Genomic DNA, 24,026 nt, shown 5'->3' with positions numbered 1-24,026 from the left:
ATCTTCACCAGGTAGTGCTGGAGGGTGGTACAGTGGAGTAGATGGAGATATTTCAGCAAAAGGGCAAGCTCCCCACTCCTTGTCTGGGGTTGTGAGGGGGTTGGGGTGGTGGGGCGGGAAGCAAGGAACCAGCAGCAGACCCTGCTATCTTGGTAGGATAGGAATCAGGCCAGGACAATGAGCCAGTAGACACCCCCAATGCTCTACCTACCTGTCTTGCTATTATCCTGCCTGAGTTGAGACACATTATTGAACTGAACTCAATCTGCCCAGTGTTGTACCTGGTTTGGGAAGGTTCAGTTATGACATTGGAGCAGAAAATACTCCATGTAACAATGAGCACATCTTCTACTCTTCTCCCATCCCCCTCCACCACATGGAGACAAAAATGTAAGCCTGTTATTTCCAAATAATTCTTTGTTTTGTTTAGAATGAGCAAAGCTCTCCATCCTCTGGAATGCAATGGAGTTAAGAATGGGATTAAGCACTATTGTGGAATTCCTGTAAAATTTCTTTTAACATTTCCCATTCTGGATTAATCTCATTGCAATGGTACCAGCATAGAGTCATGGAGTCAAACAGTATAGAAATATGCTCAGTGTGTGCTGCAGGATCAACATCTCATGTTCTGAATCTGAACTGTCTTAAGTCACACCTGATTCTAATGTCTAATGGGAGATACCTCTACTCCTTTGTATTTTCAACCCTTGTACATTTCTCACAGTGTGCAGTGTGCAAAGCACAGACATTACAAAATCCCACCAATCCCAACTCCTCCTTAATTATCCAGCTGGCACAACTTTGAGCTCCAGTTTAGTTGGAAATGGGAAGTAACGAATCATAAATCTGTAGGGATAACAAGACTATTGTCAACGGATTCTGAACCCTTGATATTGATCCACCAGGCACTGATTACATTGATAATTAGGACCAAGTCTGAACTAGTTGATTGTCAGTCCAGTATCTAGCTGTTAAGCATCAAATACAACTGCGGGAAACTAAACCTGTAGGTGAGAATCCCAGGGTTCAAACAGTCAACTGTTCTAAATACCCTAACCTTTTGAAAAAGAAAACCTGTTTTAGAGATTATTTCAAACATAGTTAGGGATAGAAGCATCCCTAAACCCTAGCTTTTGAAAGCATGTTGACATGTTAGTTAATCTGCTATGGGTTATCCAAACGATTTAGGGAAGCCACAGGGGCCTGAGAATGATGTTTTAATTAGTAGATGCTGAATTCCAAAAGCAGGTTCCTCATTTATTTTGTAGAGCTATCTTTGACTTTTCAACAAACTTGCTTTGTGAATTTTATATTGTTTTCATAAATGAGTTGTGTGCTGCTAAGCCTGATATTCTAATCCACAAACATTGCAGTGTTGGTAAAAGTAAGCTAGTCAACATATAGGTTAGTTATTAAAACCCATTACTAGTTTGACTTTTACATACTGCAAAAATCTTTGACAAGTAGTGGGACTAGATTAGGTTGGGGTATTTGGTCGGCATGGACGAGTTGGACCGAAGGGTTTATTTCCATGTTGTACATCTCTATGACTCCATAAGTACTTACCCATAAGTAAAACAAATTGGCCTGCTGCTTGAGTTCAGTGTATTTCATAAATGTTTCTGAGGACAGGATCAACTGTGGTGAAGTGTTTTGCTTCCAATTTTCTTTTCCTAGGAAAAGACACAAATGAAGCATGAAGTTATTTTGCTGTTAGTGCAAACTGAGACTGTGAGAATGAGTCTGAGAGGTGATCTCATGCCACTTGGTTTAGTGCACTTATAAACCACTTTAGGTTCTAAAACTAGAGTTTGATCAAACTTTCATGACAGTGCACAGTGAAGTGCATTTCATAGCAATTCGTTGTATAGACACTCCACAAAGTAAATGGATCGGTGTGTTGTTATTCAGTACTTTTAAAGAATGACTGAACTGTTCTTTTGTCATGGTGTATGTCACATTTTGTTTTTATTTCAATTTGAAAGAAAGTAAGTATCTCTCAACATGAAAGATTTTTTTATTGATCTTGTTGCTGGCCATAATATTGGCAAGCATCTTGAGTATCTAGACTGACTTAGAAGCTTTGAACTCAATATTTAGGTTTTAAATCAAGATTCTTTTCTTTTATAATACGTAATGTTTGGCCTTATCCAAGGAACAAAGTCCAATATACTAAAAAAAATAGTACTCTGAGGAACATAATTTTAAATCAGATTGTTTTATATTAGTGGTTTCCCAGGATAGAGAATTCAATGCTGGTTTTATTGAATCAGAGTAGGTACAACTAGCAAAATTTCAGGACTTTAACACCACAAAAGGTGACAAGGCAGGTTTGGGCAGGAGACGAATCCGACCAACCTGGATTATTTCCATCCAGAAAGTCTGACAGTTCCAGCATTGAAACATTGAATAGTTTTCTATTCCAGGGATTTTGCTTCCTTTGTTCTACCTCGAAGTCCTTTTCAAGTAGTAATCATGCTCTGTTTGAAAAATAACGGACATTACCACTAAATTTACCTGTTATGAAGAATTTCTCTCCTTATTTAACTTATTCAACTTCAGTTAAACTTTATGTATACTTGAGAGTGAAAAGCTCAAGGGAAACATCAATACAATTAATGATTACACTATAGTCCCAATCTGTCATAAATTTGACTTAGTTTCAAATTTAGGCCAAGTGTTAACTTACAATGAAAGACATCCCATTGTTTCTTTAAGGTCAGAAGGTTATAATTAAAACACCACTACAAATATCTCTCTGCAAGCATCCAGTGAATTATGGATGTCAAGGTGACAGCATATTTGCCTCAGGTATTTACCAAAGCCATTAGTGTTGCTGTAGGCATTCTCTATCTATTAAGAATGTTCCCTTATGTAATAGTCAGAACTCTACAGAGGAGAAATTTAATTCATATTATCATCAAAAATAATCAGTCTTCAAATCTGTAATGAAAAACACCACCTGCTTGTTTACCCACAGATCTCTATCTGCATAATGAGCAATCTCATGCACATTGATTTTAAGATTTCTCTATTACCAATTTAATGTGTTCTCATTTTAAATATGACACACCAGTATGCAATAAAAATATTAATTTCCAACATGACTACTCCACTGAGCATCACCAGTACATTCAGTTTAAACAATTGAATGGATATATTATTCTAACAATACTTAAATAATTGGAAGCCAAAGGTTGCAAAAAAAATCAAATTTGAATTGATGCATCTTACAAATTGTATTGCTTTATAGGACACATTTTTTTTATTCTGTATATTTATAAATCTAGACTATTATAAAGATTTGAAAAATAGGAAGAATTCTGAATATTAAACTAGATATTGATATGTACTATATCCAATATTTAGTATGTAATAATGTCATTTAAAATATTTCATTGAGATCTCTAGGGTTCTTTTGGATACTTTATTATTTACCATTGCTGGTTTTTTGTAAACTGTAAATATTTTCTCATTCTAAATTAATTGGAGAATTTATAAAATTGACACTAAATATGATTGGGATGAGACCCCAAAGAAATTCAGTTTATGACCCACTTCTTTAACTTTGCTTAACCTTTCAGGAAGCTAATAAAAACCACTCTCCTCCTGTGATAGTCTATATGGAGAGAATGGTTGTTATTGAAGTGCAGAGCATATTGGTACCCTTAGAGCACAGTACCAATACACTGGCTCCAAGACGGTGGCCTGTGTCAAATAATGATAGTATCCTGTTAAATGATTTGAGTTAAATCAGAAAACTTGCATTTCACAGGCCATTGAATAAAGCTAACAACAGTAGTTGTTGAAAATGTGTCTTAAAAGGAAAAACACAAGCATAATGAAGATGATATTACTGAATTTTGTCTAAAGTAATAGACAGATCGTGTATTGGTGGTGTTACATGAACACTAATAGATTACCAGGAACACATTACTAGAGTAGGCTCGTGCTCATCTTAGCTTCAAAAAAAGCATGGCTTTTTTTAAAAATGCAACTGATTTACACATAGAACCAGCTTCCAAAGTACCTTTTTTTTAATTCTATGACAGATCTTGAAACATTTTAATAGGCAAGCACCAATAAAATCACTGTAAAATCTTATCCAAAGTATAATTTTGTCAAACAATGAACTATCACTTTAACAAGTTAAATAATCATTTGAGACCTGAATTCTCATGTTGCAAATAAATTGAACAAAAGCTAACTGAAAATTCAGGCGCATGATTAAACTAATTTGAAGTATACTTGTTATAGATCTCATGTTGCCAATTTGAACAGCAAGTATTAAAGTCATTACTGTTAAAATGTAACACCAATAGTGGATGATATGATAGCCACAGCTAATCTAACAAAGCATAGTTCCATGTAATGTATCATCTTATGTACTGTTTCATATCTACCTAATTTTAACTGGTATTCATGAATTCAATTGCTCAGTGAGGTGTCAAGTTTTCTCAGGTGGTGTTTAATTTTGATCCAATTGTTCACCTTCTTGAGGTAAAAGTTCATCTTCATGGGGTAAGGAAAAAGTAAGTTACCTACTACCATAAGGTCAAAACACATAGTCAGCTATGCCATACTGTCTGATTATACAATCTTGCAGACATTCACCTGCTTAGACCACTAAGGTCTAATGATGTATGTGTGTGCATGTGCTATATTTGTGTGAATAGTGGCTTTGGAAGGATGCCAAAATAATTTATCTCTGTAGAAAATAACTGATAATAGGTTAAAGGGTGCAAAAAATAAACTTTAAATTTCAGAAAGCCATCAGATAGTATGATCACTCATCGGTAACACATTTCACAAACCATATCCCCAAACCTTTCAGGAGTGGAAAGATTGGGACAAAAATTGGAACAGAAACCGAAATAACACAGTTTATAATTTTCCTGCACCTTACAGCAGAATGTCTAAATTGATTATATATTAAGGACCTATCCATAATATTAAGTGACATTATGGTGCTCTGTTCACATCATATGTTAAGCATGACTGTCAATCAGAAAATACTCTTTGTATCTAACCCTTGAGCAAGAATAACAATATCAAACTCACGAGGAATTCCCTGGCCTGCAGGGATGGGAGGATTTATAGCCAGTCATGAACACAGGGATCCTCATTCTTAGCAGCAATTAGTTTAACACCCATGGGTCTCCTTGGGAACTCCAAACAACTCATCACATCATCAGTACAATCTGGTACATTAAACCACTATTTGATGCCTATTTGTAAACACTCTAATTATAGGGAAATGACTTGCATACAAGTGCAATTTAACATTGTGATTTATATGTGCCAAATATCCATGTGTGACATCTGTATGTGTAGTGGTACTGATGTGGGAAAGGGGGTTGAATTTGCTTGCTTCTGTTATTTGAGAATGTAGTCATAAATTATAGGGGAGATATTTAAATACTACTGACTATTATCGATTAAGCACCAAACAAAGATATACAGGAAGACAGTTTGCATTGCTTCAATAGTTACTTCCACTATGCTTTTGTTGGAATATGGTTAAGCAGGGAATGGACTGAAATAAATTTAACTATGTAAAGAGAGGACAAAGGTTCTACCCATGAATTCCACAAGAGATTAATGCAGGCTTGCAAAAAAAATGCACCTGCACAGAACAAATTGAATAGTTAAGAAGAATGGAGCTATGCAAAGTTATATATCTTAACATGTTAGCCTTGACTTCAACAGCTACTGATTTGGCAATGATTGCATTATATTTCAAGCTTTTCCCTCAACATTTATCTCAGTGACCTTCCAATTGCAATGTTATTCATGGATGAGCTCGTATTTACTGCCAGAACTGAACGCCAAGATGACAGAGCTGACAATCATCCATAATTAAATGGTTGAGACAGTTGCATTGAAGTCTGACTAAGTGTTCGCATGTCATCTGCTTTATGTACACCTGTTAAGACCAGTACATGCAGCTGAATTGACACCTGAAAAGTCCTCCTCTTCAACTCCTGATCAAATTCCAGCTATACTCGCCTGGTCTTGTCCCATATACAGAATTTCCTTCTTTAGCATGGGGTTCTGGTGTGGTCAGATTGGGAGCCAGCAGAATTTGAGATGGAATCTGGATCTACTAGATTTGTGTCTTGTTCAGCCTTGTGGCTGTTTTTCATTGATGAATAATGCAGTGCAAGCTCTCTCTATCTGCTGTCTAATAACACTTGAGATTTTAGGTTACTCCAAGAACCCCACTAGATAATATTTTCAACTGGGTCATGAGTACCCATATCCTGAGATTTCCTTTGAGCTATTTACTTCTCTGACTAAATGTTGACCTTGATTGCTATAACAACTCTGCAAAAAAAGCTTGTGCCATTTAAATGAATGCCGAGGGATGTCTGTGGGAATTGTAGGTGTGGTTCTGGATTACGTGTAGGCCTTGAAACAAGAACTGAAGTGTAGTGGACTTCTGTGAGATCATCTTTCGATTTTTGATTAGATTAGATTAGATTACTTACAGTGTGGAAACAGGCCCTTCGGCCCAACAAGTCCACACCGACCCACCGAAGTGCAACCCACCCAGACCCATTCCCCTACGTTTACCCCTTCACCTACAATTGCCTACAGGCAATTTAGCTTGGCCAATTCACCTAATCTGCACATTTTTGGACTGTGGGAGGAAATCTACCAGCTTTGGATCAGAATTAGAGAAGGACGATTGATATGGCCTATGGCTCCCTCTCCAGGAGTAGCAGGATGCCGCTGAGAAATTTCAATTGCTTGGGAGTCTCAGTTATGAGAGTACATAAGTGGGCTGCCTGCTTCCACTAACTGAATAACCATGTCCTTGTCACCAGGAACAGAGCCATGGAGTGGAGGCTCCATTCTGTGCAGTGATGCTTTAGGGATTTCTGAACTTTGCAATCCAGGCCTCCATTTTGATATCAAAGGAAGATCGTCTCCATTTAAGTTTCAATTATTTGAAAATGGAGTCAAAATTCTTTTTAAAAATTTCGATTTTTATATGGGCTGTAACTTACCAACCTATAAAGTCTTGACATTTTCAATAATTAAGCTTGTGCACCAGAAATCAGTTGTTTTTATATTATGTTGTTTCAGCGATAACTAGGCTTACGCAAAGTATGGCATTGAACATGGAATATGATTTAGCTGGGAGTGTATTTTACCAGAAATGCTCGCTACTTACGGGCACACAGTCCAATTTTCCCCTCCATGGCGGTGGGGAGAGACATGGTGAGAAAAGCAGATAATTGGGTGAGTTTCCTCTGGAGAGAAGCTTCGGCCCTTCTCACCACCTTGATGCTGGGTGAGAAGGTCAGTTGTATACTTCTTGACTCAGTTGGGAAACCAAGACAACTTGCCTGCTGACACTTTGCAGACAGTAGGAAACCAAGGCTTTGGGGTGGGGATGGTCAGTGGTCAGCCTCTGAGAATAAACAGCTGAAAATGTGTTGCTGAAAAAGCGCAGCAGGTCAGGCAGCATCCAGGGAACAGGAGAATCGACGTTTCGGGCATAAGCCCTTCCTCAGGAATTCCTGAGGAAGGGTTTATGCCCGAAACGTCGATTCTCCTGTTCCCTGGATGCTGCCTGACCTGCTGCGCTTTTCCAGTAACACATTTTCAGCTCTGATCTCCAGCATCTGCAGACCTCACTTTCTCCTCTGAGAATAAACACTCCAGTCTCCCACATTGTGAGAAGAAAGAAGATAAATACCTTTCCAACACTGGAGTAGGCTAGTAACTTCAAATAGAAACTAGAAGTTTCTAGGTTTGTTAGAAGACCCAGGTCGACAGTGTCAAGACCTGTGTTAGGGTGAGGTACTTGCCTCACATGCCCATCAGCTGTAACAAGCTGATTAGTACGAGATCCAATGAGCTATTTCACTGGGAGTGGTGCCATGTTATTCACCACTTAACACACACCTACACTTAGGGGAAAAAGGAGATTGTGCCTGTATTCATAGACACATACTGTATATAAAAGAAAACCTGTACATAATTCTATTTTATATATGTGATACAAAAATTAAGATCTAAACCAATAACAAATAAAAAATAACATGGTAGCTTTGAATTCAAATATAGAGATGGAAACATGCTGGGAGGCTATTTAAAATGTACAGGCTACTTATCCATTCAAAAATTGACCATTTTAATCTTATAGGTTTCTGCACATTGATGTTCTAGTTGTTGGAAGCCAGCAAGACAACATAATTTTTTACAAACCAAAATGTTATTCTATCTAAAGGACCTATGTTAAATACTGATATCTTTTTGAATAAAGATTATCACTGCTGCCAAATCATGTCCTACTATCACTCTCATTTCAACTTTGCCATCATGAGTGACATACTTGGTTTATTCGATAGCAACAGAAGCTGATTCTCCTTGATATACAGTTTCAAGTAAAAGAAGAATGAACTTTTATCAAAATGCACAACACATATGATGCTGTGTACACAAAAAAGTTATGCTCAAATTTGCCGAAGGAACTTGTGGAAGTCAACTCTCATGTGACCATTCAAAATTTTGTAATTTGCTTTGAAGATTTGTTCTACTGGAATACAGTAATATATAGACTTATGATTAGAAGTGATAATGGATTAAATCAACAATACCTCTTGATTAGAACACCATCTGCAAATCTGGTGCTAGAGTATTTAGTTGCAATGCAAAATATTTTAAAAAGATATTAAATAATGAAAATTACGGCATTTTCTGATTATGTTCCTGTTAGTTGTCTTGGCACAATTTTCTAGTAGGAAGTAATTGAACTTCTGTTTGCTGATAGTTACCTCTGATGTTAAAGTAACTAACTAGTTCTGTGGAGGCTCCAAAGTTGCCTTTACTAGCTGAATTGCCTGCTTCCTCTGATCACCAGTGACTGCTGGTTAATGTGAAAAGAACCCAGTCATGATAGATTCCAAAGGCAAAGTTCAACCTTTTATATCTAGCTTCAGGACCATTATTTCCTCAACTTTTCGCATGCATTAGATAATCCCCTAATAGTGCAGAAGGTCTGATTCTACGTCCAACTTACACCAACTGTTCCCTTATCTAATTTAGGTTATTTTTCAAAATTCAGTGTACATGTTACTGCCTGCCCCACATTAGAAATAGCCTATTTAGTAGCATTGTTAATGGCATGCGTTATCCATCAGATGTAGTTCTATATTTTTAGTGTTGTACGAATTAAATATAACCTGCCATTGAAAGAAACCATATTTATTCTCTTTATAAATGTTCAAAAATGTGCACCAGAAAAATCAGAAAGATGGCCATCATAGAGTAATTAACAGCTTTCATAGAATACATTTATCAATAAACATTGTGTTGAGAATGGGGTAAAGATACTCACAAACACGTTTCTCTAAATGGCCACAATTTAATGTTTTCTTAAACAATGTAGCCATTACAATGTTAAATGTATATTGTATGAAGTAACTTATACTAACTTTACAAGTTAAACTCAGCACTATGCTAAAGAATTAAAAGAGAAGCATGTGTACTAAGGAGGAGATCCCAAAATTTCATTACTTTTTAAAACAAAAATCATTCGTGGAACGTGGATGGCCGAAGCATGGCCAGCATTTATTGACTATATACAGCAGTTAAGAGTCAGCCACCTTACTGTGGGATGGAGTTACATGTAGCCCACACTGGGTAAGGGGGCGGGGGTGGGGGAAGAGGGTGGAAGGGTGGCAGTTCTCCTTCTTAAGACGACATTAGTGAGCCGGTTGAGATTTTATGACAATCAACAATGATTATGTGGCCACCATTAGTCTGATTCACACTCCTGCTGAAGTTCCTATGAAAGCCCTGCCTTCTCAATCTTACTTCTCATCTGAAGCATGGTGACTCTTAGGTTAAACCTACCACCAGTCATATGTTTCTAATGAGAGAACAGCCCTTTGGGGTCCTCTGGGACTCTGACAAGCTACCTTTCCATTAGACCAAATTTTTAATCACAAATTTTTATTGATTTCAAATTTCCCCGTCTACCATTGAGAGATTTGAAACCATGCTCTGAGAATATTAATCTGGTGTTTGAGATTTTTAGTGGCATTATTACTATGCCACCACCTCTCTAAAATTATTATTGCTCATATCAGCCTTGGTACAAGACAGGTTGCTACCCATTCAGTCATAATTATTATTTATATGAAATTCTCTTGCTGACATTTCTTTACACCTTCAATTATAATATTAGCAAAGTTTTTCCTGATCTGATGCATTTACTCTTAGGTTCTCTGGTGAACTCTTTACAGAAAATGGTTATTCATTAGAGATCAGATAAGTAATATTAAAGCTATGGCAAGAAAAAAATTAATATAGGCCTCGTGGGTGAGTTCAATACCTGCTAAAGGGTTAGTTCGGTATTAAGATATCATCGAGTCCTTCATTACTGAGATGCTGGTTCGAAGTTAACCAAACAAAAGAAGTGCCCACAGGTACAATGCTACAACTGTGGAACATTAAAATCTGTACTAACATTGCTGTCAGATACTCGAGGGTTCTTACATATACTTGTCACAATAACCACAAAATGTTCATCAGAGTGATAATGATGGCTCACTTTAAGAAAAAAAAATAGGAAATGAATACAGGTCACATTCAAGCAGAAGATAAAGACATTAATACATATAATCTTCTTTTTCTCCCTATATGAAAGGACTAGAGTTGCCATTCATGATGATGCCCCACCCCCTCATCCCTGTCAGCCTACCTCCTGCATCGGTTACCATGGCAATGAGCCAGATGAGTCACCTCAGCACCATAGCTAACATGGCAGTGGCAGCCCAAATGCACAGTCCCCTTTCCCGAGCAGGAGCTTCTGTTATTAAGGTAAGACTGAAACCAATGTTATCTCTGTGTAGAAATAGCTAGTAATCAGGATTATGTTTTTGCCTCTAATCAATAATTTTTTAAAAAGCTGATGAACGGTTTTATTTATCCAAAGGTTATTCCACATCCAAATGTGGCCTGACTTATTAATTGAGAATGATGGGAGTGAAAAGCCTTAATTCTTGAGGTTAAGTTGCAAAATAAGAAAATGCATCACAAAGCAATTGTACAGTACTTTGACTTGAAATTTTCAGTGTGTAAACTTGACTTTAGTCAGGGTACAAATAACTGAACACACACACACAGCTTGATATATAAAAACAACTGTTGGGCCTTTCCATAAGCCAAGATCAACATTCATATTTCAGTTTCCTTATCTATATTGAATCAGTACTGTATATCACATGATGCATATTTTTAAGATGTTAAGTCCTTGTTTTAATCTCATCAGTGGTGGGTATGCGGTGGGTAGGTTAGGATGGATAGTGTTAGATATGCTTCAAATGGCTGATAGCTTTTTTTAAAAAAGAACTTTATTCTTTTTTTATTTCAACTACAACTTCCACTTCACCACAATCTACTTTGGAATCCTTACTTCCCTACAACTTGTTCTTTTTACCATTTAATATATCTTTCCTAACTGAGAGTGGGTGTTGACACATCTATCCTTGCTGTTCTGTAACTGACCTACAAGGAGGTACACAAGAGCTGTGTGGGCATCCTTGCCCTGCAATTTCCTCCTCTTGGATGCACAACCATTCTGTGACAAAGTCACCTGCAAACTTGACTATCATTCTGCAAAGATAAAAAACCTAGAGGAATTCTTTCAGCATAAAAATGTAATCTCTACCCACATGTATGTTTTGAAATAGAAGAACATTTTCCTAGGAATCTTCAGTTCAGTGAGTAATTATACCGTCCCTTTCAAGCAGTGCCCTGCACTATTCTGAGAAAAGTAGTATGTTGGTTGCCTGCTCATGACTTAATGTGCCTCCTTGTTGTAATGCAGAAGTTCGCATTTTTGCAGTGATCTAAGAAGTTGGAGTAGCAAAGTGATGAATGCATAACAGTACCTAACAAGTACTGGGATGTTCCAGCTGCTTCAACTTAATTTCAGCCCTGAAAACACTATCTGAAGAATCAACATGCAATTATTTGCATGGTTGCTTCAAGATATATGCCAAACACCTACTATAAATCTTTAGAATACTCCCAAGGAGAGAAAATTAGTTAAATTTCAAAGTGTTGTTCACAGGTGCATACATTTTTTTAAAAAAAGAATATCAATAATATATTTCATAATGCAAATATTCTCCTCTGATTTTAAACTGTTTTCTTAGTCAAGTAACTGCATTAAAGGAAAGTTAATGAACTGAAATTTACTGAAAAATAATGATGAATGCAATTATTAATGCATAAATCAACTAAAGACAAAGATGAAGAGGATAAACCATGTAAATTATGAATTGCCATAAGTTAGTGAATGATTTGCATCACTCTGCTATTAGCATTATGAAATTGGCATCTTTCCCTTGAATTTCCTCAGAGTTTCATAATGTTTCTGCATCTATGCATTAATTTTCCATTAAACTTGTCACTTAAATGCAACTCTTATAATTGGCGTCATAAGTACCTTTTTAATTTTGAAATAACTTAATTACTTCATATCAGCCTCTCTGGTCTAGAAAGTGAACAACTAAAAAAATGTGAACTTTCATTCTTTTCTGCAGTAACTTGTCATTGGAGATTTTGCATGTCAAAATTTTAATTATTCTTTTTCACTATCTGTGTTCCTCTTTCTGCTCTCTTAAAATCTTTTCTCCACTTCTCAACCCAATTTGACATTGAATTCACACAATCAAATGCACACTCCTTCACTGTCTATTTGTTAATTACTAGATTACTGGCTATTCAACAAAGCCCCAAGTGTCCTGTAACCTTTCGCATTCCATTATCAACATGTGTTCTCAACAATGTACAAGACATTTTTGAGCTGAAGGGTTCTGGGAAAGGTGTTGCCAGTCATGCAACAATGTAAGATGCCCCATACCAGCAAATGGTGGGGCAATATCGTTTCCCAACCTTAGAGTTATGGTGATAAGTTTCATTTTAGTTTAGAAATTTTGAAGCAATAACCAAACTTTCCCTTGACAATTTAGTTTTCTAAATGTGCTTCCGTGTTACTTGTCCATTAAGAGTAAAAGCAAGAATTTACAAACTGACAGCTAGTTATTGAATTGTGGAATTCTAAAGGTTCATAATCACTGCAGTTCATAGTATTGTGTCAATCTGAGCAGAGTTTGAACTTTTAATTTTTTGCATCTTACGGTTTGTGACCAAAGTTAATTTTCTTACACACAGAGTAATGCAGTTATGCCATCTTATTGACATCTTATACATGTTTTGTGGTAGTGATAGGTCAATAATCTACAGTAGCTTTTTCCTCCAAAGAATTGTTTGGATATTATGCATGGGCATTGAAGTTTGTCTTTGGCTACATTGCAAACACTGGAAATACGTAGGCCTAAACCTTTTAATGATGGAGAGACTGTCCATTGGGGTGAAAATACTGATGTGGCCAAAAAATTGGAAGCCCCACTCATGACTCAGGCATGTAGCATTTTTGGTAGTGATGGGAATAGAGGGAAGACCTGCTTTGCAAATGCACATTTTGCTGAGGCAGCTGTACAAATCAGCAGATGTCTCTACTGTTGGTACTCTGTATGTACAAGACACAAAATACATAGATTACACCTGATAGAAGCACTTGTAAACTTTTTGATTTTGCTTGGAAATTCAGGGTACCTTTTTTGGAGAGATAAGGTACCACTGTGGATTTGCTCGTGGGATACTTTTGAGGGAGACCAAGTGCCCAATGGAATTGTTAAAAGCAAGCATGAAAATATATATAAACTAATTTGGAACAGTGATTCTCAAGAAGACCAGTCATTAAAAAAACTATCAAAAATGTCAAAACATTTTAAGCTCTTGTGTTTTTTTAAAAATAAAGTCTTGGAGTGTTTAAAGAAAAAACTTTTGCTAGTTCACTTTGTAAATTGACATAAACTGGAAGCTTTTCTGAATTAGAGCTACATGACTGATTTCCCAATTAACATTCTAACTGTAAGGTGCCTGCTATTTCAGTTTGATTGACAACTCCAAGTGCTAATAAACTCTTAGAAGTGGAATTTCACATTTTATTGCTTCTTGTTATAAAGTGTTTTACACTTTGAATGAAATTAAGAAGTGGAAGTAAGTTAAATGTAGTCATTTTTTTTAATACATACTGAACAGTTCAATAGATACTTAGAGCTTTATTTAATTTAATTTTAGTATGGATCCCAAAATTTGCTCATGGCTCAGATTGTGTGAATTAATATAGAGGTAAGGGTAGAGGGTAAGGGTTGGGGTGCATACGTAAGCACTAGTTTGGGAGAGGTTTGTGAGGCATTATAATGTGTCATGGAGTTCAGTAAGGGGCATAGGTTAGAGGGAGGGTATGCTGAGTTAATGAGGGGCTTAGAGCTTATGCAATGCTATGTATGGGGCATGGGCAGTGAAGTGTATTAACATTTTAAAATGTTATGTACAGCACCGGTGCATGGAGATAGCCTTCTACTGGAATTTTCTGGTTCGAGTCTTAAAGACTGTTCCATCCCAAAATAAAAATCTCAACTTCTGGGTCACTTCCTGCTGGTTTGGGTTTGCAGAGTCAAGAAATGCAACTCCACCCTCCGAGCACAGGAGTGAAAATTTAACCTATAGTTTCTCCTTGTAAAGCAATAGGTTAACACCTCCACTAAATTAAGAGTAATTGATAGCAATCACAAAGTAATATTTACAGAGTAATTGACAGGCTATAGCATTTAACAGTTTTCAATGAAAAAAAAAAGGGAAATAGTTCCTTTTCTAAAAAAAAAGTATGGATACAACATGGAGATCAAATCACAGCATTCAAAACATTTTACAGTTCAGAAAATATTTCCTACCAAGACAGGAAGTAATGGCTCAAGCCTTTAGAGTATAGCATCATTGCTAGAAGCAAAAATCATAATGTCATCACCTTAACCTTTATAAACCTGTCACAACTTGTATGAGTTGTTTTCATAGTTGGACGCAAAAATAAAATCACTGCTTTCTGCAATGGAATGTGACCTTTTTATCGACAATCATAATTAGTGGTGAGCTGCCCTTTACCCATGACAATGCTAATACTGGAATCGCAACCTTTACATTGTGAGGATTCCTACTGGGAGAAATGATTACCATTTTCTTTAGTCAGGCAATCATTTCCTTCTGATGAGATGTTAAATTAAAGCTCAGTCTTGCTGTTCTGTTGGACAATAAAGCTATATTTCATTTCATATAGGCAGTTTTCCAATGTTCTCAGCCAATCATTTTTCTTTCATATCATAAAATTAAATTCATCAGTCTATTAGCTATCTCACGGTTTTGTTTTTGTAGGGCAATAACAGCATTTATTTTAGAATCCGAGAGTCCCTACAGTGTGGAAGCAGGCCATTTGGCCCATCAGGTCCACATGGTCCCTCCGAAGAGTGTCCCACCCAAACACATCCCTTGCCCTGTACCTGCAAGTCTGCATTTCCCATGGCTAATTCACGTAGCTTGCACATCTCTGGACATTATGGGCAATTTAGCATGGCCAATCCGCCAAACCTGCACATCTTTGCGTGGGTTTCCTCCCACAGTACAGACACAGGGAGAATGTGCAAACTCCACACAAGCAGTCACCCAAAGCTGGAACTGCTGACACTGTGAGGCAGCAGTGCTAACCACTCAGCCACCATACAGCCCATTTAAAGGCTGCTAAAGCCCAAAAATAATTGACCATGTGAAGTGCATTCTGATAATTGTGATTCACCACGTAATAATAAATATTCCATCAGCAATGCCTACACAATATAAATCAAAACAGTATTCTTTTTTTCAGCTGTCCTAACCAGAGAAAATGATTTGGTATAAACACATTCAACATTGTTTCCTTTCAGTATGGTAAGATAGTTTCAATTGCTCACACATGTATGATTACTTTCATCATTAAACTCTCATTGCTGGATTTAATGTCATACCATTAGTCACTTGATTTATTTAGCAAATGATATAGTTACTTATCAGATTTAAAACAGACTTTCACAGGATAGTAGTTACCTAATGAGGCGCTGCTTGTAGGGCTTGAGTAACAGAATGCATGTCGACTCATTAGCTCACTGACTGATAATAGGTTTGTTTAGTTCTATCTTAAATGTAATTCCTAAATTACTCATGCCTTACAATAAATAACATTGCATTAAAATAGTTACCTAGTCTCAAATTTAAATGTTTCTCAGGGGCCTTAATTAACTTCCAGTCATTCTCAGGATGTAGACATGGCTGACTAGATCATCGCTCATCCATGATTACCCTTGAGGTGACAGTGAGCTGCTCTGTTGCAGTCCATGTGATGTAGGGACACCCACAGTGTAGTGGAGAATGGAGTTACAGGACTATTTGGTCCGACAGTGGTGTTGATTTTCTTGAAAGTAGTTGGAACTGCACTCCTTCAGGCAGATCTGGAGTATTTCATCACTCTCCTGGCTTGTATTTTGTAGACAGAGGACAGGCTTGGAGAAGTCAGGAGGGGAGTATCTCTCACTGCAGAACTCCAAATCTCTGACCTGCTGTTGTAGCCACAGTATTTAGATGACTAGTCTGATTTAGTTTTCTGGTAAACTCCAGGAATTTGATGGGAGTTCAGAGATGGTAATGCCATTGAATGTCAAGGTGTGTTGCTTAGATTCTCTTTTGTTGAAGATGGTCATTGTCTGGCATTTGTGGGGTACAAATGTTTATTGCCAATCTTGGCTATTGTCTAGGTCATGGTTTGGGCGTAGGGTTCTTCAGTATGAGAAGTCGTGAATGCTGCTGAACATGGTGAAATCATGGCCCTTGTGATGGTGGAAAGATTATTTCATGATGCAGAGTCCCACTTCAGTACTGCTAGGAATAGATTTTTTAAAAGTTTATTCCTGTAATTTCTCAATTTTGTCAATCTTTCATACTCTGAAGGCACCTGGTTAGGGTGTTATCCTGTCCAAAAGACTTTACTCATGACTGACCCTCACTGTATATAAACTGAAATGACAATAACTATACACAGCAGAGTTTCATTCTCTCCTGACATGAAGGGGATTACTGTAATCAGGAGCAGATCCCTGGGCACCATTTCCCCTTCTAACCAAGAGCTGCTGAAGTCCATTTGCAGCTCCCTAACATTGGCAGCTCAGCACTAGACCAAGGCGAAAACCAATCCTGGATTCTCAGAAGTAATTATTCCTGACTTAACCAACAAGCCATTGGAGTTGTAGGTATAGATTGGTGTCATCTTGGCTCAGTTGACAGCACTTTCACCATTTAATGATTTTGGATTTGAACTGGGTGCCAAAATTTGAGGTGTAAAATTTAGGCTGAATCTCCAGAATCTGGAGCTGGACAGTTTGAGGCTCTGCCTCCTGTGTTGACTCAGCTCGGTTTTTGAAATCATAAACATGACAAATCAATCTCCCTGGTCAATCATTTCACTGTTGTTCAATGGTTTTACATGAATGAAAACACTTGCCTTTAAGTCATTGCATTTTAAGGCATTTGTAGCAGACATAAGAAGTCACTAAATAAATTCAAATCTTTTGTTTTAAGTCCAGGATAGATTTGGATCTGGATTCAGAAATAGCTGCAATCCACTTTGGAGACACTACTATTTCACTTAGTGTTTTTTGAAAGTGAAGTAGGTGGACAAATAAGAATGCCACTCTGAAGTAGTAAGCAGTCACCATAGTGCATGAGCAAGTAAGGTCTTATGCTGGAGTGAAGAAGATAAATTTAAAAGAGAGGTAAAAGCCTTAATTACCTAAAGCAATATGTTAAATAATAAAATCTATGCATTCTTCTTTGGGTTATGCTAAGAAATTTAGTGCGCTCCCTCTTCCAAAATATGTACATATGTGGGACTCTCAGGGATTAGCACCTGCTCACTGGCCAGTTTAATAAAATACTACTATTCATGAATGTAATTTATTTTAAACCCTTTCAGAGTATTTGTGCCAAATAGCCAGTCAGCTCAGCCTGCTAAACACAGCGTTATTACCTGTGAGGGTCAATAAGGTCATAATGGAAATGCACGACCTCACCCCCTTTGTTGACTATGCAAAGCCTGCAAAAACTTCTTCACTGAACACTATGTGATAAATGAAGCGTACAATGAACATATATGGGATATGTTTGATATTATACAGTTGGGATTTGTTTTCAGTGCTGCATGACCCAAAATTAATTTCTACATTTCCTGAGTGTGCTGCTGAGAGCAGGTGATCTCAGATAGCTCTGGGGAAATTCCAGTTTCCTTGGACTAAACACTTTAAAAATATATTCAGTTCTCATTGAAACAAACTCTGACACGTCAAGCGAAGCACTATTTAAAAAACTAAAACATCGCAAAATTAATGAAAAGATGCATTTTTAACACTTATGCAGCATCTTCCTCTCTAAAAATTCTTTTTATTCTTTTAAATACAAAATTTAAAGACTAGTCTCATCAGGGGAAGACCAACAAACCCACCACACCCCCAAACGTATCATTAAAGCTTGTTATTTAGCAGACAGCCTGTTCCTACCTTTTGCATCGTGCTTTAACCTTCCTCATCTCTCTTATGAACAGTATTTCTTTCTTCCAGTCTCTAACTATATTGTACTAAACAGGCTGTCGTCCTCCCTATCAAACCAAATTAGTCACAGTTTTCTACTCTTTCTCAGGGCGCTAGAACAGCTGCATTCCTTCCCCTACTTCTATTTCTGCTCTGTGGTCTTCATATTTATTAAATGTAGGATTGAAGCCAACTGATCTCATCTTTCAAATTTACCTCATATTCAATTTTTAAGAATTACGTTGTGTTATATCCCATTGTGATAGCGATAGATTATTGGTGGAGGTAGAATAAACTGGAAAGCCAGTCCTTGCTTCCTGATTTTGTTTAGTTCATTCTGTCTGTTAGCTTCCACTGGTTTGTCAGAAGTACAAAATGACCAATTAGAAACATTTCCGAGTGAATCTGTCAATTCAGTCATACCTCACAGCAACTGCTGAAGGAAAGTTATCTAGTTTTCTTCAATTTTAAACTGAGTTTTTAATTGCAGAAAACAGCCATCTACTGCTAGAGAGAACAAATGCACATCCTTCTGTCTCTTTCTCTCTGTGTATCTGTGTCTCTGTAACTTGTGTCCAGGTCAAACCTGCTCAGTTTTAGCTGAAAACCAATAAGCTTCACCTGTAAACAAACACCTTGGCTCTAAGTGCACATTGCATGAATCCATAGCCATAAAAAGACAGGAGTTCACAATAGTTATTGAATTCCTTGTTGTGAAATTATGCAGGCATTCTGATAAAGCCTTGTTTTTGTAAACAGTTCTTTCAAACGTTTACACTTGTTTTATTCTGACTAACATAGCCATTCTATATTTTCATTTCAAACTTAAAGTGCCCCTTTTGTGACTTTCCTTAATAATGTTATCCATTTTGGAGGTGAAACTCACTTGAACATCATTGGTTGGTTATTGGCTAGGAACTGGACTGAAAGATCCAGCTACTGAAAACCTATGATATTGTCATAAATATTTGACTTATCTGATCTGCTGTGGATGGTGCCTGATTATGAACCTTAGCTGCAGCGTTTTAAGGCTTTTTTTTAGTTGCATCCATAATGGAGCTTACTTATCAGATCATTTTTGAAAACCCTGTTCTCAAAAGTACCTTTGTACTTAATAGACCTGTTTCTGCTGCAATACGAAACCATTGTTTTATAGTAATCTGCAATTTGTTCTTTTTTTGTAAAATATGAATTCATTTTCTGTGAAACATTCATGTAATGACTTTCATGTTACATAACTATGAAACCCATGCTACAGCAATGCATTCTGAGATACCTCTGTCACATTCATTTTGTTCCAGCTTTTTGCTGTTGCCTCTTTCTGTCCTTCAGCCATTTGAGCGGAAAGTTGGATACATAGGGACTTGACTGTGTATGTCTGTGTATTGAGTAGGCATTGCTAGTCTCTGGGCAGAGTTTCTATGTTGAAATTCAGCCCATCTTTTCTATCAAAAGCTGCATCTAGCAAGTTCTCTCGAGCTGCTGAAGACGCTGGATGTTTGACACCTCCAGACTGATATTCACTTAAGTCAACAGGAACACTCAAATCACTATTCGACTAGTGTTACTTGATCAACTTTCATATAACTAACAGAAACATTATGTTCGACTTAAAGCGTGTGCATCATATCGGCATCCAGTCTACACAGACTAGAATGTATTGAAAATGGAAATCATTTACAATGTGAAGCAAACACGTTGTGTGAAGCATAGTGTCAGAAAGAATGTTATGTTCTATGCACTATAAAATTGGACCAGTAGGTTGTTTAGCCAATTTTATTTGAAGTAAATTATTATTCAATACAGATCTTTCATAATCATTTAGGCAAACTGGTGCAGAAAGATTCATTTTCTGTTTGGAATGGAAATATAATCGATACATAACTTTGAATATAAATTCACAGAAACCACCCAGGTGATGAGTTAAATAAGAACATAATATTTTGTGAATATTGATATGAATGGAAGTGTGTTGAAAGTGCTATATGTGTAACTTCAGTGTTTTCCACAGTCTCATCAGTAATAACAATATATTTAAGTATGTACAAACCTGAATGAATAATGAAAATTAACCTTGTATTTCGGAATGTAGGGAATGCCACTACAAGCCAGTAAAGGTTACACTCATCTACTTGGACAACCTCTTGAATTTTTGTTCTGCCACCAGGAGCGGGTTCATAATAGCCCATCCCCAGCACCATCCCTTGAAGACAGTCACCGACCTGGAAGTCACCCTTCTTCACATCAGAGCAGCAGTGTGTCTAGCTCACCATCCCAACATGACATTGCCTCTGACAGAATATGTAAGCAAGTTCTTGTTGTTGAGCTCTCTGAACTATTGCACAGCCCAAATATTCCAGCCCTTGTTTATGTGAGTTAATTATTTCTGAAATTTATAGACTGTTTAACCCATTAGTGATTTAATGCATATTTCAAGGCTTTAATTATCACCTTATTTTAAGATAGAATAATGATGTCAACAATTCAGTAGTTACTTTTGTTGGGGGTTTACATGCTGGCATGAATCAGAATTTTAAAAGAAGTTGCTATTTCAGTTTAGCCCCAAGACCAATTATCTTGAAGTTACCATAAATCATATCATAATCCAGTTAAATACTAGGAAATGGCAAGTCATTAGAAAATTGGTAAATAAATGTAGCCATGCTTGTACGAATATATAGAAGAATTCCAAATACATATCAATGCATGCAGGTAGATTTTCCAAGATAATTGCCAGTGTGTCCCACAACACATGTGTAATTGGGGTTATTTGTAAAAAACAAAGTCTCCCAAAGGAAATTGGAAATAAATTTGTAAAAGCATTTGACAAACACTGCAATCTAAGAGGTTTTACAAATTTTTCCACCAATGGAGAGAGGTACTGGAAATACATTGAGAAATTTCTGCATGTAATAAGCAAGATTAAATTCTGATTGTGTATAGGCTTTTCACTAATATATTTGCAATATTCCTCCTTTAACAAAGTATGCATGTAACTGTTATTACTAGTTTTTTTGCAAAGAGCTTCAAGTTTTAATATAAAGTCCTTTCAGATGCTGTCACTTTTTATATGAATAATGACATTTTGTACTCAAAACTAGGTTAAAAATGCAACTGCTGTAACTATTGAACACTTAAACTTTGATATGTCATATTATTTGGAAATTAATGTCAAAACCCATTGAATATTTATATTAGATATGTACAGAGTTTGTCTGCATAAATATTTGTTTCAAAGTTTTCCCACATCAAAATTTCTATGACCATAGCCGTAATTGGTTCTTTTCTGTAACCTCGTCATTGTGAAAAGTATTCTGGCCCTTGGGTTTTCAGAAAGTTCTCAAAACACTTCTAGATTTTTTTTTCATAAGTTTATCTTTTTTTCTTTGTTAATGACTGCCATTTCTAGAGGTCAGAATAAATGTGAATAGGCATATGCTGCAATAACATCATTAAATGTATAAATTCAAATGACCGGATGCTTTTATTAAAGTTCTTATTGAAGATTTCAGCTTCTCCAAAATATTGGGATATGAACAATATTTTTGACAGTGCCAAATTCTCAAGTGTGTTTTGATAGCTTTTCACAGTTTTCAGTTGCTGGTTTTCTTGTTAACTTTTTTTTTTAAAAAAGGACCAATTTCAGAGGTTAAGCTTATATTTAGGACATGGTGAGGTTTGAATAGGGTGTTGATGCATGAATCACAACATCTTTTTTTGGGTTTTTTTTTTGTTTTATGACACACTTCCAAAAATGTATTAAACAGGATGAAATTCAAAATTACTTACAACAAGAGTAGAACAACTGGCCAGAAAGGGATAGATACCAATCCAAGGTCAGAGAAATAGGGAGAAAAGATTTTTCTTCTTAAACTTAATGTTAGTACAGAGTAAAACCAAATCAAATTCTCGCGTGTACTACTGAAGGCTGGATAGGACAATACATCCAAGGTACAGATTTTAATTTCTCCTACAGAGAAATAAATTGCAGTCAATGGCAAGAAGGATAAATGGAAAGAAAGGCAGTTTCTTATTTACTTGATTTATTTGGAAAATACAATCTGATTTATGAAAGGAAGTTGTCTCCGAGAACCTAGAAAGACAGGAAACAAATTCAAGTGTTTGAGGCTTTTCGCCTCCACTACATGAGTTGGAAGGGGTTAGTGGGAAAGATTAGGAGCTCAAAAGGTGAGATAAGTGGCGTTGAATCTTGAGGGAGAAGGATACTGACATTTAACAGACATTTCAAAGAGGAAGAGGTAATGATAAGGATGAGTCGGGGTTTAGCAAGCAGTGCAGGGGGTAATAAATACACATTTGATGTTGGGAGAGATGGGGGAATGGAAGAATTCATCATATTTCATAATCCTATACAAAGGTCGCTTGTAGCAATTGGTGGATAATTGTTCATCTTGGTGCAGCAGTCCCATTTTATGTCTGAATCAAAGTTACAAGCTGCAAAACCCACTCCACAGACTCGAATGCGTAATCTAGATTGCCATTTCTTATACAGTTCTGAGAAGGAAAGTGTAATGGTTGCACATCCTATCTTTGATATTTTATACAGAAGTAGTCATAAAAAAAATGACACAATTTATTCCAGCAGTTTTCAATGGAGTGACCAGGATGCAGGGAAAACTTGTTCCAGTAAGTCCTGCTATATTCTGTGAACACCCAATCTTGCTGTTGCAACACTGCGAAAAACAACTTGCAATTTGCAGGAACAGACATCTGCAGGGTGTGATTGTTTTGAAAATCCACATCTAGCTCACAAACTAAGAATTCAGAATATTGATCCTGTTCTTTAAAAGCCTTGTTCTTGTGATGGTATTTTAAAATTTTTCTTCTTTGCGCTTTCATGCAATGTGGGCATCATTGGCAAAGCCAGCATTTGTTACTCAGCCCTAATTGCCCTTGAACTGAGTAGCTTACTACACTATTTCAGATGGCAAGATCCACATGTAGGAAAGATTTCCTTCCCTATTGGGCTATTAGTGAACCATCTAAGTTTTTACAGCGATAAGTATTAGCTGTCATAGGCACCATTAGTTAGACTTGCTTTCCATTACAGATAAATTAATTGAATTTAAATTCTAGCAGTCTAGATAGCCAGTCCAGTGCCATTACCACTTTGCCACAATCTGCCCTTTTTTAAAAAAATGAATGCCTAATTAGAAAGGAGGCAGGCTTGGCTTTCAGGCCGAGTGACATTAAATGTCTACGGAAGATAGGAGCTGCCTGCCTCCTGACAGCAACAAAGGCAAGTAGCTAGCACACATCAGCCTCTGGCAACTTATGGGCGGCACGGTGGCACAGTGGTTAGCACTGCTGCCTCGCAGCGCCAGAGACCCGGGTTCAATTCCCGCCTCAGGCGACTGACTGTGTGGAGTTTGCACGTTCTCCCCGTGTCTGCGTGGGTTTCCTCCGGGTGCTCCGGTTTCCTCCCACAGTCCAAAGATGTGCAGGTCAGGTGAATTGGCCATGCTAAAT

The 24,026-nt window shown here is 36.9% G+C and overlaps 1 protein-coding gene across 4 annotated transcripts in view; it reads left to right on the top strand.

Annotated features, from left to right (window-relative positions):
• dacha (dachshund a) overlaps window positions 1-24,026 on the top strand; it is a 391,212-nt gene that overhangs the window by 287,374 nt on the left and 79,812 nt on the right. For 3 of the 4 annotated variants that reach the window (XM_043704519.1, XM_043704518.1, XM_043704521.1), the window contains exons 4-5: window positions 10,667-10,839; window positions 20,629-20,839. In XM_043704519.1, coding sequence (XP_043560454.1) covers window positions 10,667-10,839; window positions 20,629-20,839 — 384 coding nt within the window. The remainder of the gene's footprint in view (window positions 1-10,666; window positions 10,840-20,628; window positions 20,840-24,026) is intronic. The other variant, XM_043704520.1, reaches the window with a different exon arrangement.

The sequence above is a fragment of the Chiloscyllium plagiosum genome, chromosome 15 (genome assembly GCF_004010195.1).
Source record: "Chiloscyllium plagiosum isolate BGI_BamShark_2017 chromosome 15, ASM401019v2, whole genome shotgun sequence".
Classification (NCBI taxonomy): domain Eukaryota; kingdom Metazoa; phylum Chordata; class Chondrichthyes; order Orectolobiformes; family Hemiscylliidae; genus Chiloscyllium; species Chiloscyllium plagiosum.
Note: the sequence above shows the minus strand (reverse complement) of the source record. Positions and strands in the feature narration are given on the sequence as shown.